This window comes from Pristis pectinata, chromosome 8 (assembly GCF_009764475.1).
Source record: "Pristis pectinata isolate sPriPec2 chromosome 8, sPriPec2.1.pri, whole genome shotgun sequence".
Lineage (NCBI taxonomy): Eukaryota > Metazoa > Chordata > Chondrichthyes > Rhinopristiformes > Pristidae > Pristis > Pristis pectinata.
The window spans coordinates 44,238,099-44,264,974 of record NC_067412.1 but is presented as its reverse complement, the minus strand read 5'-3'; the positions used below and the strand labels follow the sequence as shown (position 1 = coordinate 44,264,974).

Sequence of the window (26,876 nt, the reverse complement as noted above, 5' to 3'; positions counted from 1 at the left end):
CACCTTGTCGAGCAGACCCAAAGCTTCAAGGAAAACACACACAGGGAAGCACAAAGGACTGACAATTCCTTGGAAATGTGCCACAGCATTGCCAATATTAGTACCCCTGACAATACTAAATGTGCTCTTTTCCGTTACCCTCAGTCAAAGTACACTTGATGGTGAAATGAAAGCTACTGTCAGGTACAAGCTGCCCAGGCACATCCCTCTCATCCCAGAGCACACAGTAACAAAGGAATAAACCCAGTTAATTGCATACAGATACATTGTGGATTCCGCTCTAACCTGTGCCGTACATATGGATTAGATCATTCAATACTGCACGTGCCTGCACTTACCTTGGTGACAAGTCAAAAGGTGGGTGAATAGGCAAGACCCTTCAGCAACCTCCAATCCACTGACCTTCTGACCATTGTCAAAATGGGTCTCTCACCACACTGCTAGGGTGCAAATCTCCTGACCCTGATCAGGAAGCCTCCTCTCCCAGCAATCCAGGATCTGAGGAGGTTTGTCAGCTCTCCAGGACCACTGCATGGTGAGACCCAAGGGTGACAGGAGAATGGGAGACAGGTTCAACAATGATTAGCAAGTCGAAAGTCTGAAACTGTAGTTCTAAATTACTTGAATATTCATACCAAGGGTGGCAGGAAGTTAATAGTTCAGTTTGAACTGAAGTGCAGAAATAGGTTGTACTAAAGTACTGATTCATCATCAAAATGAATTTACAGGTCTTAGGTACAATTATGTAATGGGAAATGCTGTATTTCTTATCTCCACTCTAAAACAGATCAACTTAGTTAAGAAAAAAGGTTTTCCTTCCTCAGTGCCTGTTGATTAAAGTCATACATTGCTGATGCTTTGTTTGTGTTACAGAGAGAGGGCACAGTAGGCTCAACAATGCAGCCATTTGAACGTGCTGCCTCTCCTAACACAAAACAGTCAGAAAAAAATTAATAGAGTGATCATTTTTCTCACACAGTGAAACAAGAGCTGGTGGAACTTGGCCTTATTGGCTATTCTTAATGGAAACAAAAATGATCAGCAAGTTTAGTTGGAAGTCAGTTCTGGTGAATCCTTTCATAAAACAACATAGCACAAAAATACTCTCCCTCATGAAAAAGTACCAGCGGCATGAAGTTAAACAACAGGTATGGGTGGCCATCATCCTACTTCTTTATGACATTGATCATTTCTTGTAGAAGTGGGATTCAAGGCACAGAGTGCCTGACCAACATTGGCTCCCACTCCTGGATGGAGTACCATGGAATACTGTGAACAACAGTTCCCACACCAGTTAGGATACCTAGAGCCAGAAGCAGTCACCATCTAGAAAACCAATGACACTCAATGAGATGTAAGCCGGACATTAATCAGCAAATGAGACATTTTTACTGCTGACACCATCAGGTCAAAGGCCAGTCACCTCTTGCTCTGCACTAACAGGATGATGATACACCAGGGGTCAGTCCGAAATCAACTGACATCCTACTGAAGGGAAGACCATGTACTAGTTAGCCATGTGACTCAGCATCTTAAGGGAGCAGTGGCCCTTGTAATCTTAAAGTAACAGGTGCAATTAACAGCTAACATAAATTAGTAAAGACTCAGGTGACCTTACCCTACAGCAAGCAGAAAAGGGACAAGATAGGAAATCAAGACTCTTTGTTGTTAAGGATGTTAGGGTCACTACTAGTTGAAGTACTTGATCACAGAGTTAACTACTGCCACCTTACACGTGTCACTTCAGTAGAGACCTAGCTGTCACAATACTCGGAAGGCAAGCTACGTAACACTCCACGGTAGAGTACAAGAACCCAATAACAACTTCTAATGTTTGACAGCTCAGAGAGATGGGAGATAACATCTCAGCACACCAGCACCTCAGGCCATGGCATTTCCCTCACTTCATTATAACGATGGAGTGATAGTTTAACCACAATTTCAAACAAGAAACATGCTTCATCGTATCAGCAACTCTCCAGTGGACTAGTTTCCTCCAACACCATGTGCTCAAACACAAGACTAAAGCAAAACATGCCACAACTATAGTTTCTCTGACTACCATCATGGCTCAGTAACTACTACTCATGTAGAACCAACAGCAAACAGAAAATGGAGAAGTCCTCATTCTAGAGTTATTTTCCATTAAACCACTAACTGCGCTTTTATTTGGAGAGTGGGGATGATGTGACACTTCCCTCCCAGGGACACTGTACCTACAAGCTCTACCAGCCACAGTTGGTGCAGTCTGGATTTTTCTCCATATCCAAACATGACTTTACACCCAAGTTTACTGTCACACCCACTGACTAGTTCACAGCAACAGTGCAGGCAAGGACAAGCCCCAGGAGAGTAAAAGTAAATGTGCACAGGAACGAGATCAGTGCTCCTACAAGGCAGCACACACAACTGTGTGGACAGAGCATCAGTTCCAGCTCAGTGACCAATCTACTGGTAGGACCTTCAGTTCACTTGTGAAATTTCCTAGCCCTTTAAGAGAAATAAAATTAGGTTTTCTTGTCAGATGTCCCCATTCATAAATACCATAAAACTGTCACTCCGTCCTGACAGCTACTGACCTTCATGAATCGGGGAGTGGAATTTAGGAGCCAAGAGGTATTGTTGCAGCTATATAGGTCCCTGGTCAGACCCCACTTGGAGTATTGTGCTCAGTTCTGGTCGCCTCACTACAGGAAAGATGTGGAAGCCATAGAGAGGGTGCAGAGGAGATTTACAAGGATGCTGCATGGAATGTGGAGCATGCCTTATGAAAGCAGGTTGAGGGAACTCGGCCCTTTCTCCTTGGAGAGACGGAGGATGAGGGGGGACCTGATTGAGGTGTATAAGGTGATGAGAGGTATTGATAGGGTAGATAGTCAGAGGCTTTTCCCCAGGGCTGAATTGATGGCCACAAGAGGACATAGGTTTAAGGTGCTGGGGAGTAGATATATAGATGTCAGGGGTAAGTTTTTTTTACTCAGAGTGTGGTGAGTACGTGGAATGGGCTGCTGGAAACGGTGGTGGAGGCAGATACGATAGGGTCTTTCAAGAGACTGTTAGATAGGTACATGGAGCTGAATAAAATAGAGGGCTCTGGATAAGCCTAGTAATTTCTAGGGTAGGGACATGTTCGGCACAGCTTTGTGGGCTGAAGGGCCTGAACTGTGCTGTAGTTTTTCTATGTTTCTATATAATTCAGGTTGTATTAGGAACCATTGCAACAGTGACCACAAAACAAAGACAGGACACTGGAAATACTCAGCAGATCAGGCAGGCTTTGTGGGGAGAGAAACAGGGTCAATGTTTCTCACCAAGGACCCTTTGTCAGAACTGAAAAGGTGAGAAAACAAGTGTGCTTTAAGCTGCCAGGGAGGGGGAGGGGTGGAGAGAACAGAGGTAATGGCTGACAGGGTGGAGACAAAGGTTGTCAAGGTAACATCTAATGTAAAAAGCAGCAGTTAGAGACAGAAGAGGAAAGAGACAAAGGAACAAGCTGAAATATTCAGCAAAAAGGCTGTCTACCTGAAACTGGGGAAGTTACTGTTGTATCCTGAGGGCAGTAACATGCTCAGACTGATTGTAGGACTGTGCCTCGAGCTTACATTGGAACAGTGAAGGAGGGCAAAAACAGACATCTTGTGCAGTGTTTTGCAGCACTTAATTAATTTGATGGTCAAATACTGCTTTAGGAAATGTGGAGGTTGTGAATGTCACAGATAAACATGGTCTCTGGCTCATTGCCCCTACACTTTTCTCAATCTTCCTCACCACAAGTCATTGTCAACTCATTCACTGAACCATACAAGAATGAGCCGTCAGACTCTACAACACAATCCTCTCACAATAAACTTCCAGAGAGACACCTTGGGAAACATGGACTGCTTCATCTCTCGCCTCTCCACGAAGGCCAAGACTAGCGATTACATTCACCACTACAGCAACACAGCATCCAGCCATCTGAGGAAGAGCATGTTGGAAGATCAAGGCCTCCAACCCAGCTCATGAACCACTACATAGCAGTGATCTGGCTCCCTTTTACTGGAGAGATCCTCAGACAGGCCAATGCCCCCAGCACCAAGTTGCACTCAGTCAGTTCACATTATTCACACATCCAACAGCAGACTCCCAAAACAGACACTGTCTTCAAGGTTCTGTCAGAGGAAGAGCTTCCCAAATGGACAGCAGAAAGGATTTGAGGATGTGATCAAAGGATATTTAAAAAAATAACTCCCCCACCGACCCACAGGAATCTCTGGTTTACAATTGCTCAAAGAGGAACACGAGCATTCATGGTGGTGCTGAGAACTCATGGCCATTCGTTGGGATCACACAGAAGCCCAATTCATGCAGAGGACAGAGTGCACCATCTCACAAACCACCCAGTCACCCTGCTGAGCATTTCCTCTTCCATCTATGGCAGAGCCCGAGGGGGCCCACATCAGCCTCATCATCCATCTCACACCCCACAAAACTGGAGCAGATGTGTTATCCTCAATCCCAAAGAACTGTTTGAGAAAAGAGGACAGATAAACCAAAGTCCTTTTTATACTCCACCATGTAACTGGAGGCAGAACTTTGCAACATATTTGAACACCAAAATTGTGTACTAAGCAACAGGTGGGTTTAAGGTCACATAACTACAGCTGTACAAAGGTTTGAATATTGCCTCAATGGTTGGAGGAAAACGCTACTTAGCAACCACCCCATGGTGCCAAATTACTTTAACACCCTCAATCCTCCAGCCCTAATACCACGTACCCAGCCCCCTGTACCTTACACACTTCACCCCTTGGGCTGTGAGCTACTGTACTGGGACTGTGTGAACCCCTGCTGTCCACCAAACCTCCCATAGCAACAAACAGCCCGTGGCTAAGTGTGGAGCAGCTGTGGTGGGGACTGGCATTGGGTGGTCCAGGCTGAGCTGAAGAGCGGCCTCACGGTGAGTGTGGCCGCTGGGACAGGGAGCTCCTGTTCCATGTTGACAGAGGCCCAGATCCCAGCATCTCCCAAATCTCCACCTGGTGGGTGAGATGGAAGCCCGCCTCCCCATCTCCCCCAGCCCAGAGATTTCTCCATGGTGGTAGGCTCAATGGTGGTCACTGGCCACCACAAGCAAAACAGTCCTTTGAACCAGTGTCAAGATTACTTTGTACACAATTCAAAATACCTAACAGATGACTTCACCTGGATTACAGGCAAGTATTAAACATAACACAGGATGTGTGAATCTCAATGTCATGAGCAATATTATTTCCTTGGATAAAAAAAATTACAGCTATGAACCACGGAGCAAAATTACAGCAGCAATTTAAACAAAGGACTTGTCCACATGGTTCACAATGCCTGACTGTCAAAGCGGGGCCCCAGGCAAAGACCCAGAGTAATCAAATTGTACTTTCAAAGAGCTGTATAATCCTAGAGTCAGGGACACAAGTCATTCAGCCCACCACATCCATGCCAGCCAGTGGACACCCATCTATATTAATCCCATCTCCCATGCCTTGGAGATTCAAGTGCTCATCTAGACACCTCTTAAATACTGTCAAGTGATTCTGCTTCCACCACTCCACCAGGTACTCACCACTGAGTGAAAAAGGTCCCCCTCAGATCCCCTCTAAATCTTTAATCCATTACCCTAAATCTATGGCCTCTAGTTGTCTACCTCTGATATGAGGAAAGGTTTACTGCAGTCTATATCCCTCAATTTTACACACCTCAATCATGTCTCCTCTTAACCATCTCTGCTCCAAGGAAAACAGACCCTGCCTCTCCAGTCTCTCCACATAACTGAAGCACTTCATCCCAGGCAACATACTGCACTCTCTCCAGCACTACAACATCCTTCCCATAGTGTGGTAACTAGAACTTCACACAGTACTCCAGCTGAGGTCTGACCAATTTATTGGAGCATAACCTCCCTGCTCTTGTATTCGATGCCCTGACAAATGAAGGCCAGTATCCCATTTGCCTGCTTAACCATGTTACCAACTGCTACCATCAAGGACCTTTGGACTTGTACACAGGTCCCTCTGTTCCTCAATACTCCCTAGGACCCTACCTTTCATGTGGTATGTCCCAGCCTCATCCGTACTACCAAAATGCATCACCTCACATTGATCTGGATTAAACTCCATCTGCCATTTCTCAGCCCACTTCACCAACATATCGATATCAGCCTGTAGTCTAAGACCACCCTCCACACTGTCAACAACTCCACCAATCTATGAACTCACAGATAATGTCCCCAACATCCACATCCAAATCATTCACATTTATAACAGACAGCCAGGGTCCCAGCACTGATCCCTGTGGAACACCAGCAGTCACAAGCATTCCAATCACAAAAACAACTCTCTACCATCACCCTGACTCCTATTGCCAAGCCAATTTTGGATCCAATTTACCAACGACCTAGATCGCATTGGCCCTAAATCTTTTGGACCAGTGTCTCATGTGCGACCATGTCAAAGACTTGTCCAACATCCATGTAACCCACATCACAAGATCACAAGACAAGGGAGCAGATGTAGGCCATTCGGCCCATTAAGTCTGCTCCAAAGAAAAGGAAAAAAGAAAAAGAAATGAGAAATTGGGGGCGGGGCAAAAAAAACCTAACCCCAATTTCCGGCCTTATCCCCATATCCCTTGATACCCCGACTATTTAGATATCTATCTATCTCTTCCTTAAACGCCTCCAATGATCTGGCCTCCACTGCTGTACGTGGCAAGGAATTCCACAAATTCACCACCCTCTGACTAAAGAAATTTCTCCTTATCTGTGTTAAACCTGTACCCTCTAATTCTAAGATTGTGCCCTCTGGTCCTGGATTTACCCACCAAGGGAAACAGGTTGACCACATCTACTCCATCCAGTCCTTTCAACATTTTAAATGTCTCTATGAGGTCCCCTCTCATTCTTCTGCACTCCAGTGAGTACAGTCCAAGAGCCGACAAACGCTCATCATACGCAAGCCCTTTCATTCCAGGAATCATCCTCGTAAATCTCCTTCGAACCCTCTCCAACATTAGCATTTCTTTCCTAAGATATGAGGCCCAAAACTGCACAGTATTCCAAATGAGGCCTCACTAGTGCCCCATAGAGCCTCATCAACACTTCCTTACTTTTATACACCAACATAGCATTCGCTTTCTTTACCACCGATCCGACCTGGTGGTTAACCTTTAAGGTATCCTGCACGAGTACCCCCAAGTCCCTTTGTACTTCTGTACTTTGAATTTTCTCTCCTTCTAGATAATAATCTGCCCTTTTATTTCTGTTTCCAAAGTGTACAACTGCACATTTCTCAACATTGAATCTCATCTGCCATTTCCTTGCCCATTCTCTTAAACTATCTAGGTCTCTCTGCAACCTTCCTATCTCCTCAATACTCTCTACTCCTCCACTTATCTTGGCGTCATCCGCAACCGTAACCACTAAACCATTTACTCCATCATCCAAATTGTTAACGTACAAGGTAAAAAGAAGTGGCCCCAACACCAACCCCTGTGGAACACCACTAGTAACCAGTAGCCAACCAGAACAAGATCCTTTTATTCCCACCCTTTGCTTCCTGCCAACCAGCCAATGCTCCACCCATTCTGTTATACTACCTGTAATTCCATGACCTCTCATCTTATTAATCAGTCTTTTATGTGGCACCTTGTCGAAGGCCTTTTGAAAGTCTAAATACACAACATCTACCTCCTCTCCCTTATCCACCCTACCTGTGATTTCTTCAAAAAACTCCAATAAGTTGGTCAGGCAGGATCTTCCCTTCACAAAACCATGTTGGCTAGGACCTATCTTGCCTTGCACCTCTAGGTATTCCATAACCCCATCCTTGAGGATAGATTCCAATAACTTTCCCACCACTGACGTCAGACTAATAGGTCTGTAATTTCCTTTATACTGCCTCCCACCTTTCTTATACAACGGAACTACATTTGCGACCCTCCAGTCCTCCGGAACCATGTTGGAGTCTATTGATTCCTGGAAAATTATCACCAATGCCTCCGCTATCTCTAAAGCCACCTCCTTCAGAACCCGGGGATGTACCTCATCCGGTCCGGGAGACTTATCAGTCTTTATGCCCATTTAGTTTTCTTAGCACCTTCTCTCTAGTAATCTTAACTGAACTCAGTTCCATTCCGTGAGACCGCTGACTAGCCGGTATATTGCTGATGTCCTCCACAGTGAAGACTGATGCAAAATACTCATTTAGTTCTTCTGCCATCTCTTTATCATCCATTATAATCTCTCCCACAACGTTATCAATTGGTCCTATATCAACCCGTGTCTGTCTTTTACTCCTTATATATTTTAAAAAAACTCTTAGTATCCTTTCGAATGTTATCTGTCAACTTCCTTTCATAATTCATCTTTTCTTTCCTAATGATCTTCTTAGTTTCTTTCTGCAGGTTTTTAAAAGTTTCCCAGTCTTCTGTTTTCCCACTAATTTTTGCTTCCTTGTATGCCCTCCCTTTGGCTTTTATTTTAGCCTTCACCTCTCTCGTTATCCACATTTGTGCCTTTTTTCCCATTCAAAACCTTTTTTCTTGGAATATATCTATCCTGCATTTTCCTTATTACTTGTAGAATTTCCTTCCATTTCCACTCCGCCGTCCCTCCAGCTAGCTTACTCTTCCAATCAATTTGGGCCAACTCCTCTCTCATACCACTGTAATTTCCTTTGTTCCACTGAAATATCGATACACCAGTCATCAGCTTCTCCTTCTCAAATTTGAAACTGAACTCAATCATGTGATCACTAGTTCCCAATGGTTCCTTTACCTTTAATTCCCTAATCATCTCCGGTTCATTACACAGCACCCAATCCAAAACAGCTGATCCCCTGGTTGCTCCAAAAAACTGTCCCGTAGACATTCCACAAACTCACTCTCCTGAGATCTACTGCCTTGCTGGATTTCCCAGTCCACCTTCATGTTAAAATCCCCCACAATTATCTTCACATTGTCACTCTGGCACACTTTTTCTATTTCAAACTGCAACTTATCGTCCACTTCCTGACTGCTACTATTGTCCTTTTACCCTTGCTATTTCTTAGCTCCACCCATAAGGATTCCACCTCTTCTGACCCAATGTCCTTCCTTTCTATTGATTTTATATCATTACTAACCATCATGGCCACACCTCCCCCTCTACCTACCCACCTATCCTTCCTATACACTGTGTACCCCTGGACATTCAATTCCCAATCCCATCCGTCATAAAGCCATGACTCGGTGATTGCCACAATGTCATATTTATTAACCTGTAGTTGTGCCACTAGGTCATCTACTTTATTCCTAATGCTACGTGCATTTAGTCCAGTATCTGCTATTGCATTGCCCTCATCAATACACTATCACCTCTTCAAAAAATTCAGTCCAATTGGTCAGACAGGATCTGCCCTTGACAAAGTCATGCTGGCTATCTCTGATCAGTCCCTGCCCTTCCAAGTCATCAGTAATCTTGTCCCTCAGAATATTTTCCAATAACTTCCATACCACAGATGTTAGTCTCAGAAGTCTGTATTTACCAGCTCTTCCCTGCTGCTTTCTTGAAAAGATGGACTACATTTGCTGTCCTCCAATTATCTAGTACCTCACATGGCCAGTGAAGTTTTAAAAAAATGTCAGCCAACACCCTAGCAATCTCTTCACTTGCCTCTCATAGCTGACGAGTATAAATCTCATCCAACCCTGAGGATTTATCCACCTTTAAGCCTGCAAAGGCATCAAGTACCTTCTCTTTATTTATGGAGACCTGCACTAGAATTTCACCTGCCCCTTCACAGAATCTTTCAACTATAAAGTCTGTTTCCTTTGTGAATACCAAAGTATTCACTAAGGAGCTCACCTATACCTTCAGACTCCACACACAGATTGCCCCCTTTGTTCCTAATTAGCCTTATTCTTTCCCTGGTTATTCTTTTGTCCTTAAAATACTTATAAAACACCTTTGGATTTACTTTAATCCTGTCTGCCAGTGATATTCTTGTGACCCCTCTTTACCTTTCCAAATTTCTTTTTTTAGTGTCTCTCTACATTTTTTTTTACACCCTTGACAGGCTTCCCTCATCTTTAGTTCCCTACCTGCCATACACTTCTTTATCTTTATCAAATCCTCCATATCGCTCGACATCCAAGGTTCCCTGTACTTGATACTCTTGGCTTTCACCCTTCACAGGAACACATTGGCCCTGAAGTCTTGTCATATTTTGTTTGAATCCTTCCCATGGTACAGTTGTAGACTTGTCTGCAAGTAGATGCTCTCAGTCCTATCTTTGCCAAGCCTTGTATTATTTTAATGAAACTGGCCTTCCCCCAATGTAAGACTTATTTCCAGTCCATTCCCATCTTTTTCCCCATAACCACTTTAAAATATACAGAGTTATGGCCATTATCCCCAAAATGGTCCCACTGACAAACTCTCCACCTGACTAGCTACATTCCCCAAGGTGCAGTGATGCTCCTTCCCTCATTGATCCATCTACATACTGTATCAAAAAGCTCTCCTGGACACCTCAAAAATTCAACCCCTCTGATCCTTCAATACTGAAGCAATCACAGTAGGTATTTGGGAAACTGAAATCCCTTAGCACTATAACCTTATTTTTCCTACCTCTATCTGCTATATGTCTATATATCTGTTCTTTAATAGTTCTGGGTTATAAATTATAGAGCTTGGAATTTATTCTAGAATTCTATGTTTGCTGCTAAATACCAAGTGATTTCTTAACATGTGTGACACATGTTACACACTTACTGAACTGACAACCATTTCTGACATAAGGATGGCTCCAAAAAAATTGTTCAAAATAAACAAAGCATAAAAATAACAGCTCTGTCAATTCAATTTTTAAGTCAGTGATCTCATTCTTTGGTTGTAGTCCACACACAATTCCATCCTTTGTGTAAATAACAACATATCTCCTCAGTTTAAATGATTCTTTATTATAACCCAAGTATTTGATCATAGAATCAGAACAGTACAGCACAATACAATACAGACCCTTTGGCCCACAATGTTGTGCCGACCTTTAAACCTCGCCTAAGACTACCTAACCCTTTCTTCCCACATATCCCTCTATTTTAAATTCCTCCATATGCTTATCTAACAATCTCTTGAATTTAACCAGTGTACCTGCCTCCACCACCACCCCAGGCAGTGCATTCCATGCACCAACCACTCTCTGGGTAAAAAAACCTCCCTCTGATATCTTCCTTGAACTTCCCACCCATTACTTTAAAGCCATGCCCTCTTGTATTAAGCATTGGTGCCCTGGGAAAGAGGCGTTGGCTGTCCACTCTATCTATTCCTCTTAATATTTTGTATACCTCTATCACTTCTCCTCTCATCCTTCTCTCCAAAGAGTAAAGCCCTAGCTCCCTTAGTCTCTCCTCATAATGCATCCTCTCCAATCCAGGCAGCATCCTAGCAAATCTCCTCTGCACCCTTTCCAATGCTTCCACATCCTTCCTATAATGAGGTGACCAGAACTGGACACAGTACTCCAAGTATGGTCTAACCAGAGTTTTGTAGCGCTGCATCATTACCTTGCAGCTCTTAAACTTGATCCTACGATTTATGAAAGCTAACATCCCATAAGCTTTCTTAACTACCCTATCCACCTGCGAGGCAACTTTCAGGGATCTGTGGATATGAACCCCCAGATCCCTCTGCTCCTCCACACTACCCAGAATCCTGCCATTAACTTTGTACTCCACCTTGGAGTTTGTCCTTCCAAAGTGCACTACCTCACTTCTCCAGATTGAACTCCATCTGCTACTTCTCAGCCCAGCTCTGCATCCTATCAATGTCCCTCTGCAATCTTCGACAGTCCTCCACACTATCCACAACACCAACCTTTGTGTCATCTGCAAATGATAGTTATGAGACAGTATTGATTGAAAAAGTCTCAACATATTAAAATGTCAGAAAAGCATAACCTATGTAATGGAGACAAGAGACTACAGATGCTGGAATCTGCAGCAAAAAAGAAGATGCTGGAGGGACTCAGCAGATCAGGCAGCATCTGTGGAGGGAAATGCACAGTTGGTTTTAGGTTGAGACCCTTCATCTGGTCCAGGTGGTGTCTCAACCCAAAGCATCAACTGCCCATTTCCCTCCACATACTGTCTGACCCACTGATTTTATCCAGCATCATATGTTACACTCTATGTAATGTTTAGCTCCCAAGAGCACTAAAACATCCTTAAACCTGCTCTAAGGGACTTGCCCAGTCCCTTTCTGAACCCTAGCACGTGTCTTCCATCTTTGCTGACAAGTCCAGTTCACATTGTACATTCCTTCACCCAATGCTAATGGCCTGATCCTCCAGCTTTGCTGTGGAGGTGTTAAATCACCTTATTACTTCTATAGTATTCATTACTCCACAACTGCTCAAATAGCCATCAGATCACAAAAGTTAGAAGAGATAAGGGAAGCCATTTATTCCACCTGGCATCCTTTCACGGTAGCATCACTACATCCAAAGAGGTATATTCCTGCACTGATCCATGGGGACAGCTCACAGCCTGGTGCACTACAGCCAACAGCAATGTGGGAGTCACTTCCTGGGCAGCAGTGTGAAACATTGCAAGCAATACCAGGTTCTGGGTTCTCAACCAGACCAAAACCAACCCACATGAATTCACAGAAATTCCTCATGCAAAAAGCTTTTGGACAGGGAGGACACTTGGGAGTAACAAGCTCCAGTTATAAACCCAGTACCCAAACACAACCCAAGACATTGGAAGTTATTGTCATTGATAAATATGAATAATGCCACTAACTTTTTCATCAAGATCATATTCCAAGAGGGGAGTTTTGGTTTACCTGTGCAGTTAAAAGCAACAAAAACAATGTAATCTTAACTTTAAAAATCACCTGTGCCCATTTAGATCTAAGAGTAGCAGATTGAAAGGTTAGGGAAACAAACCTCATCTCAGAACCATTTAGATTCATGCAATACTGAGGGCGTGCAGCATTAGCAACAGTGCCGTCCTTCGGATATACTGGTTAATAAGTGATCAGCTACAATCATGCATAGTGTCCGAAGATCTGTTGAAAAACTAACAGCACTCAGCCTTGATTAACATCACCAAACAGTGGCCATTTACATTACTGCTATTTGCACTACCACGTTGCCAAGGGAAAATGGCTGCTGTGTGTCCACATATCAGTCATTGCAGCAGAAAATCACCTCGTTTATTAATAATCAAGAGATGTGACAATGAGCTTTATTAAAGCAAGTCATTAATGCCTAGAGAGCAATGTTTATTATAGCGTTCTGTGATTCAAAGAGCTGGAGTAAATCATGCTGGTGATCATTACTGGGTGAAATAACTAAACTGAGTCAGCTGCCACTCAAGCAAGTCCAATGTTTTCCAAGTATTGCATATGCAACTCATATCATCAATCAACCACCTGACATGTCAGAAACCTTCTAGGCATAAACCGGAGCTCCAGGATCATAATCCAACTTGTTTGTTAAATCAAACAGCATAGCCCATGCAGTTCCACTGCTAGACCCCATTCAAAAAGGCTGCTAAACTCACAAATGGACAAACCACAAGGCAGCTCCACAACACAGACTATTCACATGTCCCAAGGTGCTCAGACTAGTAGAGAGTAGTCCGTTGAGAATTTAAAAACCCACAAACTTACTGGGCATCTTTGCCCAAGAGGAGAAGCAGCCTCTCCTCCAGCCTGGTGGAGAGGTTACAGGTCATTTTCGGGTCGTTTCGGTGAACTTCAGACTTCGGAGCAGCTAAGTGTTTATTTTCTCTCTAATTGGGAATAGTGGGGCGAGACTGCGTAGGCGCATGATGTAAGCAGGTAGCACACGAGCAGCTTAAAAAGACCGCCATAACCAGCGGGCAGCGTTTGGAGCGGGCAGCGGAGTGAGAGGGAGCAGAGTGATTGGGCTTTGACGGTGATGGGGAGAGGTGGGATCCACTTATCTATCATTCTCTTCAGCATCAAGAGGCAGAGGCCATCTGCAACAACATTGGTGAGTAGCTGGTAAGTAAAGGTAAGGTTTACTGTTAGTATCATAAATTTTTAAGTAGATTACAGTTAGGTAGGGAAAAAACTAGGTCAGATAGAGGGCATGACGATGTGCTGCAGCTGCATGATGTGGGAGCTAGTGGACCCTGCTGTACTGCACAGTGACCACATCTGCAGTAAGTGCATGAGGCTGGAGGAACTTCGGCTCAGAATTGATGAGCTGGAGTCGCAGCTTCAAACACTGCAGAGCATCAGGGAGGGAGAGAGATGTGTAGATGCTGTGCATTGGGAGGCAGTCACTCCACTGAGAGCAGATACTTCTAGGGTCCAGAAGGTAGAGAGATGGGTAACTGTCAGGGGAGAGAAGGAGAAGGGGAACAGGCAGACAGTGCAGAGGACCCCAGAGGCTGCTCCCCTCAATAACAGGTATTCCGTTTTGGATGCTGTTGAGGGGGATGATCTACAGGGATCAAGCAGCAGAAGCCAGGTCTCTGACACTGGGACTGGTTCTGCTGCTCAGAAGGGAGAAGAGGAGGGCAATAGTGATAGGGGACTCGATAGTCAGGGAAAAGACAATAGGTTCTGTGAACGTGAGCGAGAATTCCGGATGGTATGTTGCCTCCCAGGTGCCAGGTGCCAGGATGTCTCTGATTGGATCCACAGAATTCTTGAGCAAGAGGGAAAGCAGCCAGAAGTCGTGGTACATGTTGGTATCAACGACATAGGTAGAAAGAGGGGATGAGGTCCTGCAGAGGGAGTTCAGGGAGCTAGGCAGAAGGCTGAAGAACAGGACCTCAAGGATAGCAATCTCAGGATTGCTGCCAGTGCCATGTGATAGTGAAGGGAAGAATAGGAGATGGCAGATGAATGCGTGGCTGAGGAGCTGGTGCAGGGGGCAAAGATTTAGATTTTTGGATCATTGGTATCTCTTCTGGGGAAGGTGGGACCTGTATAGAGTGGATGGGTTACACCTGAACTCAAGGGGGACCAATATCCTTGCAGGCAGGTTTACGAGTGTGGTTTGGGAGGGTTTAAACTAGTTTGCGAGGGGGATGGGAACCAGAGGAGTAGGTCAGTGGAAGAAGTGCATGGAGTAAAGTCAGATCTGACATGTAGAGAGGCTTTGAGGAAGGAGAAGCAGAGTATAGGGTATAAAAGTAGAAAGGTGGATGGGCTAAAGTGCATTTACTTAAATGCACGAAGTATCAGGAATAAGGGTGATGAACTGAGGCCTTGGATAAATACCTGGGACTATGATATTGTGGCTCTTGCAGAGACTTGGCTGTCACCAGGGCAGGCATGGTGATTGAATATTCCTGGATTTCAGTGTTTTGAAAAGGATTTTGGGGGGGGGGGGGGGGGGGGGGGGGGGGGGGGGGGTGGGGGGGAGGTGGGAGAAGAGGAGGAGGGGTGCGTTACTGGTCAGGGATACTATTACAGCTGCAGAAAGGGTGGATAATGTAGAAGGATCCTCTCTCGAGTCAATATGGGTGGAAGGTAGGACAAGAAAGGAGCAGTTACTCTACTGGGAGTATTCTGTAGGCCCCCTGGTAGCAGCAGGGATACTGAGGAGCAGATTGGGAGGCATATTTTGGAAAGGTGCAAGAATAACAGGGTTATCATCATGGGAGATTTCAACTTCCCAAGTATTGATTGGCACCTGCTTAGTACCAAAGTTTTAGATGGGGCAGAGTTTAAGTGTCCAGGATGGATTCCTGTCACAGTATGTTGACAGGCCGACTAGAGAGAATGCCATATTAGACCTAGTATTAGGTAATGAACCGGGTCAGGTGACAGATCTATTGGTGGGTGAGGATTTGGGGGACAGTGACCATCACTCCCTAACATTTAGCATTGTCATGGACAAGGATAGGAGCAGAGAGGACAGGAAGATATTTAATTGGGGAAGGGCAAACTATGAGGCTATAAAGGCAAGAACTTGCGAGTGTAAATTGGGATGACATTTTTGAAGGGAAATGTACTATGGAGATGTGGTCGCTGTTCAAGGATCTCTCGCAGAATGTTAGGGATAAATTTGTCCCAGTGAGGCAGAGAAGGAATTGCAGGGTGAAGGAACTATGGGTGACAAAAGAGGTGGAACAACTAGTTAGGAGGAAGGCAGCAGCATACATAAGGTTTAGGAAGCAAGGATCAGATAGGTCTCTCGAAGAATATAGGGTAGCAAGGAAGGAACTTAAGGGGCTGAGGAGAGCAAGAAGGGGACATGAAAAGGCCTTGGCGAGTAGGGTTAAGGAAAATCCCAAGGCTTTTTTTCACTTATGTGAAGAGCAGAAGGATGACGAGAGTAAAGGTAGGACCAATTAGAGACAAAGGTGGGAAGATGTGCCTGTAAGCTGTGGAAGTGGGTGAGGTCCTCAATGAATCCTTCTCTTCAGTATTCACCAAGGAGAGGGGCCTTGATGACGCTGAGGACAGTGTTGGTAAGGTTAATGTTCTAGAGCACATAGATAAAGAGGGAGGATGTGTTGGAGCTGTTAGAAAATATTAGGACAGATAAGTCCCTGGGGCCTGATGGAATATTCCCCAGGCTGCTCCACAAGGCGAGGAGGGAGATTGCTGAACCATTGGCTAGGATCTTTGAGTCCTTGTTGTCCACGGGAATGGTACTGGAGGATTGGAGGGTGGTAAATGTTGTCCCCATATTCAAAATGGGTAGTAGGGATAGTCCAGGAAATTACACACCAGTGAGCCTTACATCTGTGGTGGGCAAGCTGTTGGAAAGGATTCTTAGAGATAGGATCTATGAGCATTTAGCGAATCATGGACTGATTAGGGACAGCCAGCATGGCTTCATGAAGGGAAGATCACGTCTCACAAGCCTGATAGGGTTCTTTGAAGAGATGACCAGGCAGATTGATGAGGGTAGTGCAGTGGATGTGGTCTACACGGATTTTAGTAAGGCATTTGACAATGTTCCACATGGTAGGCTTCTTCAGAAGGTCAGAGGGCAAGGGATCCAAGGAGGCTCGGCCGTGTGGATTCAGAATTGGCTTGCCTGTAGAAAGTAGAGGGTTGTGGTGGTGGGAGTGCATTCAATTGGAGGGCTGTGACTAGCAGTGTCCCACAAGGATCGGTTCTGGGACCTCTACTTTTCCTGATTTTTATTAATGACTTGGATGAGGGGGTTTGCAGACGACACAAAGGTTGGTGTTGTGGATAGTGTGGAGGACTGTTGAAGATTGCAGAGATATTGATAGGATGCAGAGCTGGACTGAGAAGTGGTAGATGGAGTTCAATCTGGAGAGTGTGAGGTGGTGCACTTTGGAAAGTTAATGGCAGGATTCTGGGTAGTGTGGAGGAGCAGAGGGATCTGGGGGTGCATATCCACAGATCCCTAAAAGTTGCCTCACAGGTGGATAGGGTAGTTAAGAAAGCTTATGGGATGTTAGCTTTCATAAATCGTGGGATTGAGTTTAAGAGCCATGAGGTAATGATGCAGCTCCACAAAACTCTGGTTAGACCACACTTGGAGTACAGTGTCCAGTTCTGGTCACCTCATTACCAGACAACCTGGACCCATTGCAATTCGCCTATTGGCGAAACAGGTCTACAGCAGATGCCACCTCCCTGGCCCTACATTCAGCTCTGGACCATCTGGACAGTAAAGACACGTATGTTAGACTATTGTTTATTGACTACAGCTCTGCCTTCAATACAACAATTCCAAGCAAGCTTATCACCAAACTCTGAGACCTAGGACTCAACACCTCCCTCTCTAATTGGATCCTTGACTTTCTAATAAACAGACCGCAATCAGTAAGGATAGGCAGCAATACCTCCGGCACGATTATTCACAAAACTGGTGCCCCACAAGGCTGCGTCCTCAGCCCTCTACTCTACTCCCTATACACTCATGACTGTGTGGCCAGATTCTGCTCTAACTCCATCTACAAGTTTGCAGATGATACCACCGTTGTAGGCCGTATCTCAAACGGCGATGAGTCGGAGTACAGGAAGGAGATAGAGAGCTTAATGGAATGGTGTCATGACAACAACCTTTCCCTCAATGTCAACAAAAGAGCTGGTCATTGACTTCAGGAAAGGGAGTGGTGTACATGCACCCATCTACATCAACGGTGCTGGCATCGAGAGGGTTGAGAGCTTCAAGTTCCTGGGTGTGAACATCACCACCAGCCTGTCCTGGTCAAATCACGTAGATGCCACAGCCAAGAAAGCTCACCAGCGCATCTACTTCCTCAGGAGGCTAAAAGAAATTTGGTTTGTCCCCTTTGACTCTCACCAACTTTTACCAATGCACCATAGGATGCATCACGGCTTGGTACGGCAACTGCTCTGCCCAGGACCACAAGAAGCTGCAGAGATTTGTGGACACAGCCCAGTGCATCACGGACACCAGCCTCCCCTCCTTGGACTCTGTCTTTACCTCTCATTGTCTTGGTGAAGCAGCCAGCATAATCAAAGACCCCACCTGGGACATTCTCTCTTCTCTCCTCTTCCATCAGGTAGAAGCTACAGGTGCCTGAGGGCACATACCACCAGACTTAAGGACAGTTTCTACCCCACTGTGATAAGACTATTGAACAGTTTCCTTATACAATGAGATGGACTATGACCTCACGTCACTTGTTGTGACCTTGCACCTTATTGCACTGCACTTTCTCTGTAGCTGTGACACTTTACTCTCTACTGTTACTGTTTTTACCTGTAATACATCAATGCACTTTGTACTAACTCAATGTAACTGCATTGTGTAATGAATTGACCTGTAACATCAGTTTGAAAGACAAGCTTTTCACTGTACCTTGGTACAAGTGACAATAATAAACCAATACCAATATGGAAGCATTGCAAAGGAGATTTACCAGGATGCTGCCTGGATTGGAGAGTATGGATTATGAGGAGAGACTGAGGGAGCTAGGGCTTCACTCATTGGAAAGGAGGAGGATGAGGGGAGACATGATAAAGGTATACAAAATATTAAGAGAAATAGATAGAGCAGACAGCCAGCGACTCTTTCCATAGAACAATACAGCACAATACAGGCCCTTCGGCCCACCATGTTGTGCCGACCTTTAAACCTCGCCTAGGACTATCTAACCCCTTCCTCCCACATATCCCCTTATTTTAAATTCCTCCATATGCTTATCTAACAAACTCTTGACCTTGACCAATATATCTGCCTCCACCGCCGCCCCAGGCAGTGCATTCCATGCACCAACCACTCTCTGGGTGAAAAACCTCCCTCTGATATCTCCCTTGAACTTCCCACCCTTTACTTTAAAGCCATGTCTTCTTGCATTGAGCATTGGTGCCCTGGGAAAGAGGCACTGGCTGTCTACTCTATCTATTCCTCTTAATATTTTCTATACCTCTATCATGTCTCCCCTCATCCTCCTCCTCTCCAATGAGTAAAGCCCTAGCTCCCTTAGTCTCTCCTCATAATCCATACTCTCCAATCCAGGCAGCATCCTGGTAAATCTCCTCTGCACTCTTTCCAACGCTTCCACATCCTTCCTATAATGAGGCGACCAGAACTGGACACAGTACTCTAAGTGTGGTCTAACCAGAGTTTTGTAGAGCTGCATCATTACCTCACGGCTCTTAAACTCGATCCCATGACTTATGAAAGCTAACATCCCATAAGCTTTCTTAACTACCCCATCCAGCTGTGAGGCAGCTTTCAGTGATCTGTGGATATGAACCCCCAGATCCCTCTGCTCCTCCACACTACCCAAAATCCTGCCATTCCCAGGGCACCAATGCTCAATATGAGAGGGCATGGCTTTCATGGGTGGGAAGTTCAAGGGAGATATCAGAGGGAGGTTTTTTTTTTACCCAGAGTGCAGTTGGGGCATGGAATGCGCTGCCTGGAGCAGTGGTGGAGGTAGGTACATTGGTCAAATTCAACAAATTATTGGATAAGCATATGGAGGAATTTAAAATAGAAGGATATGTGGGACGAAGGAATTAGATACGCTTAGGCAAGGTTTAAAGGTCAGCACAACATTGTGGGCCGAAGGTCCTGTATTGTGCTGTACTGTTCTATGATTCTGGTGCACACCAGGGGCTCCCACCATCACCTTCAGTCTGGGTGGCTCCCCCAAAGTACACAAAGGAGTGCAAGATGTGTGAGAGACAACGTCAAAGAGCAGCATTGAAAGAGCTGCAGAGATCACCCTGAGATCATCTTTTCCCCAATTGTTCTGATATGCCTAAGTTCTTGCTCTTGGCCTGTATCTTGCTTTCATAAGTCATGGGATCGAGTTTAAGAGCCGTGAGGTAATGATGCAGCTCTACAAAACTCTGGTTAGACCACACTTAAGAGTACTGTGTCCAGTTCTGGTTGCCTCATTATAGGAAGGATGTGGAAGCGTTGGAAAGAGTGCAGAGGAGATTTACCAGGATGCTGCCTGGATTGGAGAGTATGGATTATGAGGAGAGACTAAAGGAGCTAGGGCTTTACTCATTGGAGAGGAGGAGGATGAGGGGAGACATGATAGAGGTATAGAAAATATTAAGAGGAATAGATAGAGTAGACAGCCAGTGCCTCTTTCCCAGGGCACCAATGCTCAATGCAAGAAGACATGGCTTTAAAGTAAAGGGTGGGAAGTTCAAGGGTAGATGTGGCTAGGCTGTTTCCCTTGGTGGGCGTGTCCAGGACCAGAGGGCACAATCTTAGAATTAGAGGGTACAGTTTCAAGACAGAGATGAGGAGAAGTTTCTTTACCCAGAGGGTGGTGAAATTGTGGAACTCCTTGCCACGCACAGCAGTGGAGGCCAGATCAGTGGGGGTATTCAAGGAGGAGATAGACAGATATCTAAATAGTCAGGGTATCAAGGGATATGGGGATAAGGCTGGCAAATGGGATTAGAATAGTTTTTTTTTCTCTCTTTTTTCCCACCCCATTTCTTTTTCCCTTTTCCTTGGAGCAGACTCGATGGGCCGAATGGCCTGCTTCTGCTCCCTTATCTTGTGATCTTAAAACATCTTGGTGCTCTCCCTATGGCCTCTTCCCCCTCTCAATCCTCCACAGCAACCACAATGTGCACTGCTTTCTGCCGGCATCAGGAATGTGCTGTTAATGATTTCTCACGTGTTATACATCAAAATGACAACAGCCACAATAAGGGAGTGCTTCCATCAGGACACACACTGGTCATGATGTGGGAAACACACACACTGTTGCAGTGATCACGTTCACTGAACAGCAGAACATGCCCCCCACAGGTGAAGATCCTATCCCTGCCCTGATATTCTTCTAGTAGTATAGGTCAAAACCAGTAAACCTTAGCCACTTGCCAAACAGGTGTTTATAATGCACTTTGAATGGAGATAAATGCAAAAACAAGATGCAGTTCCACACATTTCGACTGGCAGGCAATTACACTTTGACGTACTATTTGGTGAACGTGAATCTCTGAAGTAAATCCCCAAAATTCATAATTTAACATGCAACATCAACTCATTCTGTAAATCCTAAAGGTTTCCAGAATTGTGCACTCAGAACACAAATTGCAATGTAATCCATTCTACTTTAAGGTTTTAAAAGGAATTAAAACGTCAATATTTTATAAACAAAGACACTCCCCATCTGTTCACACTGAGTTTGTGAATCACGTACAGACGCAGAGCACCAGGAAACCACTCACTCACAGTCAGAACAGATGGAGAAATTTTCATTTGCAAACCTGTAACAGGTCTGAACTTCGAAGAGGATGTCTGGTGTGATTTCTCCTTAAAGAGTGAAATTTCCCTCATTTCCCCAATGTTTCAGGTGAAGAAATTATCAGGAGTAATACTGACCCCGGTATCCCAGAAATACTACAGCAGGAATGCAATGATCCCAAGAAGCCATTGTGTCAGATCTTGCAAACCGACTGCCAATGAGTTGATCGGCGATCAACGTGCTTCCTGACCCTTTGACACTGCAAGCCATCACAACGCTGACCTAAACATCAGTGCCCACTGGCATGGGAACTTCAGGCTGAATTCTAAAGTGGAGTCCAATATCTTATTGTTCAGCTCAGTGGAGGAGTCGCTCGGAATTTAAATAATCTAACATTGTCTTTTCTACCTGCAGCACCCCCCGCCCCCCACAGGAAACGGAGATCATCTCTCAAAAGCACCTCCATTTTCCTTCCTTTCAATTGAACTGGGGTGGACCACTTCCGATTAAAAACACTCACCCAGTGGATTTCTAAGTCATTGGCTACAGGTAGCGACATCCTCAATGCAACCACTTTTACTCTCCTGCCCTCGTCACTCTGTGGTCACGGACAGAGGGCGAATTTCACCTTGGGCTGAGTCACCCCCACCGCTGGAAACCCCTCTCCTCCTCAGCCACATTGACCCGCAAGATCTGCGACCCGGACGCCTGATGTCAGGCAGCGGACTGCTCGTGAGAGTGAAGGTGGGGGCTGGTTTCCAGGACCCTGCCAGTCTCACTCCGGAGCACTGATCTAGTACTAACGTCGCCTTGACCCACACCGTCTGAGAACCGCGTTTATTTTTGAACCAGTATCTAATGTATCAGGGAGCAGGTGCAGTCTGACACGCTGACTGCACAGAACCGAACGCCGCCGATAAGAGAAGATGGGTTTAAAGCAGCCACCCGCTCCCACCACACTCGCTTCACTGTCAGACTCTGAAACAACATCTCAGGGCTGTCTGTTAGACAGACCCTTCCTTGAGATGTCAGATAGGAAACGATTTCATGTTTTTTTTGTTAAATTTCCGTTTGAAAACAGGAAAGGGTGGGGTTAATAACATATATTCCGGTAAAATCCTCACCAAAACATCGCTGAAGGGGGAAAAAGTGGCGTGATTTGCAACCGGTTGTAAAATGCACAGACAAAGAATAAAAATTAAAGAATAAAAATTAAAGATAAAGTGAGGAGGGACAGTTAGCCAGCGAGAGGCAGGTTAGAGGGAGCTGGGGAGGGGGTGTGTCCGGATAGGGACCATCCGAGGGAGTTTACAAACTCCCGGACATGGGTATCCGCTCGGGGGTAGCATGGGGGGGGCTGCAGGGCACCGGGAAGGGGTGCGGTGCTCGGGTCACTGCAGGAGGGAGGGGGAGGGAGAGGGAGAGAGAGAGAGAGAGAGAAAGTGAAGCAGAAGCGCCACCTGTATTTAGACAAACAATCCCAGATAATCCCCAACCACCGAGCATCGACCGCTGCCATCGCCACCGTCCCCGGGTGCGGGCCGGGAGAGGGGAGGGTGAGGGCCGGGAAGGGGCGAGGGTGTCCCGGCGCTCGGTAGCGGGGGACGCGTTGACCCGGGCGGGTGCGGAGGGAGTGCAGCCGGGCGGTGCTGAAGCCGCGGGAACGCCCACCTTGACACTGGAATCCCTGCTTGCCGAATCCCCTGTGGAAACAAGATAAGGAGAAGGTTAACGCTGGGGGGGGGGAAGAGAGAACGGAGAGAGGGAGAGGGTAGGGGAGCGAGGATGAGAGGGTAAGGTAAGAGAGGACATGGGGAGAGAGCAGGGCAGGGGAGAGAGCAGGGCAGGGGAGAGAGGAGAGCGGCGCTCACCAGATGAAGTCGGTGCAGTGGCTGCAGAAGGTGGGCTGTTTGAAGAAGCGGGCGATAAACTTGTGGTCCTTCACCTCGTGCACGTTTTTCTGCCTCAGGGCACCCTTGCGGGCGAAGCGAACCGTGTTCTCCTCGCCATCCATCGGCTGCGCCGTATCCGCCATCCAGCCGCCACTCGAAGCGGGAGCTGTGGCCTCAAACCCGCCGGTCGGCAAAGAGAGAGGCAGCGGGGCCGCTCCGCACGTCAGCTCGCTCCTCCCCTACCCCCTTGCTCCGCCCTCCCTCCGTTTGGGGCTGTTCGTTCCGCCCCTCTCCCCCTCCCGAGTGTTGACGCTCCTCCCTCCCTCCGGGGGTTCGCCCTTCCCCTCTGCCCTCTGCCCCCTCCCCGGGGGCTGACCTCTCTTCCTCTCCCCGCCTCCCCCCGGGGATGGACCCTCCTCCCTCCCCCGGGACGTGCTCTCCACGCACCACCTGCCAGCAGCTGCCCCTGCCCTGGGACCAGTGGCGCCTCCCAACTCCTCTTCCCCCCCCCCCCCCAACCCCAGACCTGTGAACAACTAAACTGACCGTCACCCACTCACCGTTCCCTGAGAGAAGGCTCACTGAGCACAAACGTTCAGCCCCTTCTCCCTCTCCATCGATGCTGCCCGACCCGCTGAGCCTTTCATAGTCAGGTCAACGGAGAACCCTGAGCTTTACAACATAATATCGGACCGAGGTTTCAGGGGTTAATTATGGTCACGTGAACTTCAGCATCGATTATAATCGTCGGAACCATTTCAGTGTTACTGATACTTGGCGATACCAAACAACCGCCCCCCACGGCTGCACAAATGCTCGGTCAGTGACAGATCACCTACGTCCTGGCCTCTCCTATCCAATTCCAACAATCTCATTTTAACCCCACTGCTTTAACCCTTAAAGTTTAAAGGAGATGTGCGGGGCAAGTGTTTTACACAGATGTCTGGTAGATGTCTGGGACGGGCTGTCAGGGGTGGCATGGAAGCAGATAGGACAGTGGTGTTTAAGAGGCATTCAGACAAGCTGATGTACAAGCAGCGAATGGAGGGGTATAGACCATGTGCAGGCAGAAGGAATTAGTTTTAATTTGACATCATGGTCAGCACAGACATTGTGGGCTGAAGGGCTTGTTCCTGTGCTGTACTGTTTTATGTTCTTTGTATATAGTTATGAATTTCCTTGTATTAATATTGTGGGTCTTTGCCCTTCTGGCACCACACTGACCTCCAGCAATAGAAGTTCATGACAAGACCCTTCCACATCTCAGAGTCCCATCTCGGAGAAGGCAGGCATCGATAGTGGGATTCACCATCGTCCTCAACGCACTGGCACAGATGCGGCACAAACCTCATAACTCACCGGACTGCAATGATCCCTGGTCTCCCATGCAGTTCTGAGATCTGGGCAGTCACCACAAGATACCACCAATGTTGTCTCCATAAAATCCTCCAATCCCACTGACAGTACAAGTGAACCAACATCAGTGCCCTCTCCCAGACCAACATCCTCAGCACTGAGGCCCCAGTTGCTCTCAGTCAGCTACATTGGGTAAGACACACTATTCACCCATCTGACAACAGACCCAGAAACACACTCTCTGTTCCAGGCTCTGTCCTGGGAGAAGATTACCAGGCAGATATGGGAAAGATTCGAGGATGTGCTTAAAGCATCCTCGAAGAAATGCAGCATCCTTACTGACTCCTGGGAATCTCTGGCCCCTGACCCCCGTGAGGAGGAGCCTTTGGGATGATCCTGAGAGTCCATGCACTGGGAGCACACTGCTTCCCTGCTTCAGTGGAAGAAGGACACACCACCTCATGAACTACCCAGCCAGCACCCCATCCTCCACCACCTGCCCCATCTGTGGAAGAGGCTGTACTTCCTACCTCAAACCCACAGAACGAGAATGGAAGTAAGTCACCCTCATTCCCAAGGGATTATCTAAGAAATAGAATGGCTGGATGATCTTTCAGCAGTACGAACAAGTATTCGCATCCAAATATCCTTCCTAAAAAAACAACAAAATTAAAGAATAAATTAATACAGTATGTGAGTGGAGTTAAAACATAATTGGAACTGAAGCAATGTAGCTTCAGGTCGCCTGAAAGTATGTGTAGGTGGGGTCAAGTGGGGTGATAAAAATAGAGGGAAAAAATCCCCTTCGAGCAATTCTGCAGCTCTCAGGCAGATTTTTGAATTAATTGATTTAAGTTGTTCTGAATAAAACACAACATTCCATTTGCCTCGGCAGTGGCTTTCTGCACCTGCTTGCTAATTTTTTGTTTTTTGCATAAGGGCATCAGATCTTTCTGAAAGCCAGTATCAATAGTCTCACACTATTTAAATAATGTTCCACTTCTCTAGTCTTCCTACCAGAGTGGATGGCTTCACATTTCCTCACATTATACTCCATCTTCCATTACTTTGCCCACTCATTTGCCTACACAGACTTTCTGTAAGTTCCATCCACATATCGTTAGCAAACTTTGATACAATAGCCTCATTCTGATCCCTGTGGCCTGTCACCCTGAAAAGGATCTATTTATCCTGTTACTATGTAAAAAGCAAAAGCAAGATTATAGGTTAAGACACAGAAATACCTATGTGGTGAGACCTGGTCATGAGATCTTTGTGAGGAGGGAGGTCCTTGAATGAACTGTTAGGGGCAATCGATTCCACGCTCCTCAATACTTTATTGGCTCAGTCCCAATAACTAGGATGCTACAAAACTGCTGAATGGAAAATGGAGATGATAGTATGGCAACCAATAGTCCAGCTGCACAAGAGTGAAGATACTGAAATGGGTTAGACCTGGACTGGACTATTGATGGACTACAGTCTCATGAAAGGAGAACAGAAGAAACAGGAGAGGGAAATAGGTCTTGAAAGCACATTTTAACTTCTTACACCCTGAGGCTGCATGAGAACCTGGGGTTGCAGAAAGATCCCAACACCAACGCTCACAAGGAGAGTCTCTGAGCCTCGCACTTGCAGAACTAAGCGAAGTCTCAAGTCTGACAGAGATTGATCAACTCATGGCTCAGGCAGTACACTCTGCAAGCTGTGGGTGATTGTACCTTACCTTTGCAATTAACAATTTGAATAAATCTAAGTCTACCTTTCACCAGTTGTCAGCAGTGTGTTTCAGTGCAAATTCACAGTGCAAATTCAGTACAACAATCCCTATTCTCTATGTTTTGTCAATGAAACGATCATCTACATTAGCCTAAACACCATGCATCCTGATGGTGAATCTTTGTGAGGGACCTACTGAATGCCTTTTGGAACTCCAAAAGTGAACTACATTCCCTGATTTACCAT

General features: G+C 46.1%; 1 protein-coding gene across 2 annotated transcripts in view; it reads right to left on the bottom strand.

Annotated features, from left to right (window-relative positions):
- The window catches only part of LOC127573033 (protein kinase C beta type), a 263,973-nt gene extending 240,153 nt beyond the window's left edge, over positions 1-23,820 (bottom strand). Inside the window, exons 1-2 of one of the 2 annotated variants that reach the window (XM_052020799.1) lie at positions 23,535-23,820; positions 23,335-23,366 (exon numbers count right to left, since the gene is read on the bottom strand). In XM_052020799.1, coding sequence (XP_051876759.1) covers positions 23,335-23,366; positions 23,535-23,698 — 196 coding nt within the window. In that variant the 5' untranslated portion in view covers positions 23,699-23,820. The remainder of the gene's footprint in view (positions 1-23,334; positions 23,367-23,534) is intronic. The other variant, XM_052020801.1, reaches the window with a different exon arrangement.
- Positions 23,821-26,876: the final 3,056 nt, after the last annotated feature.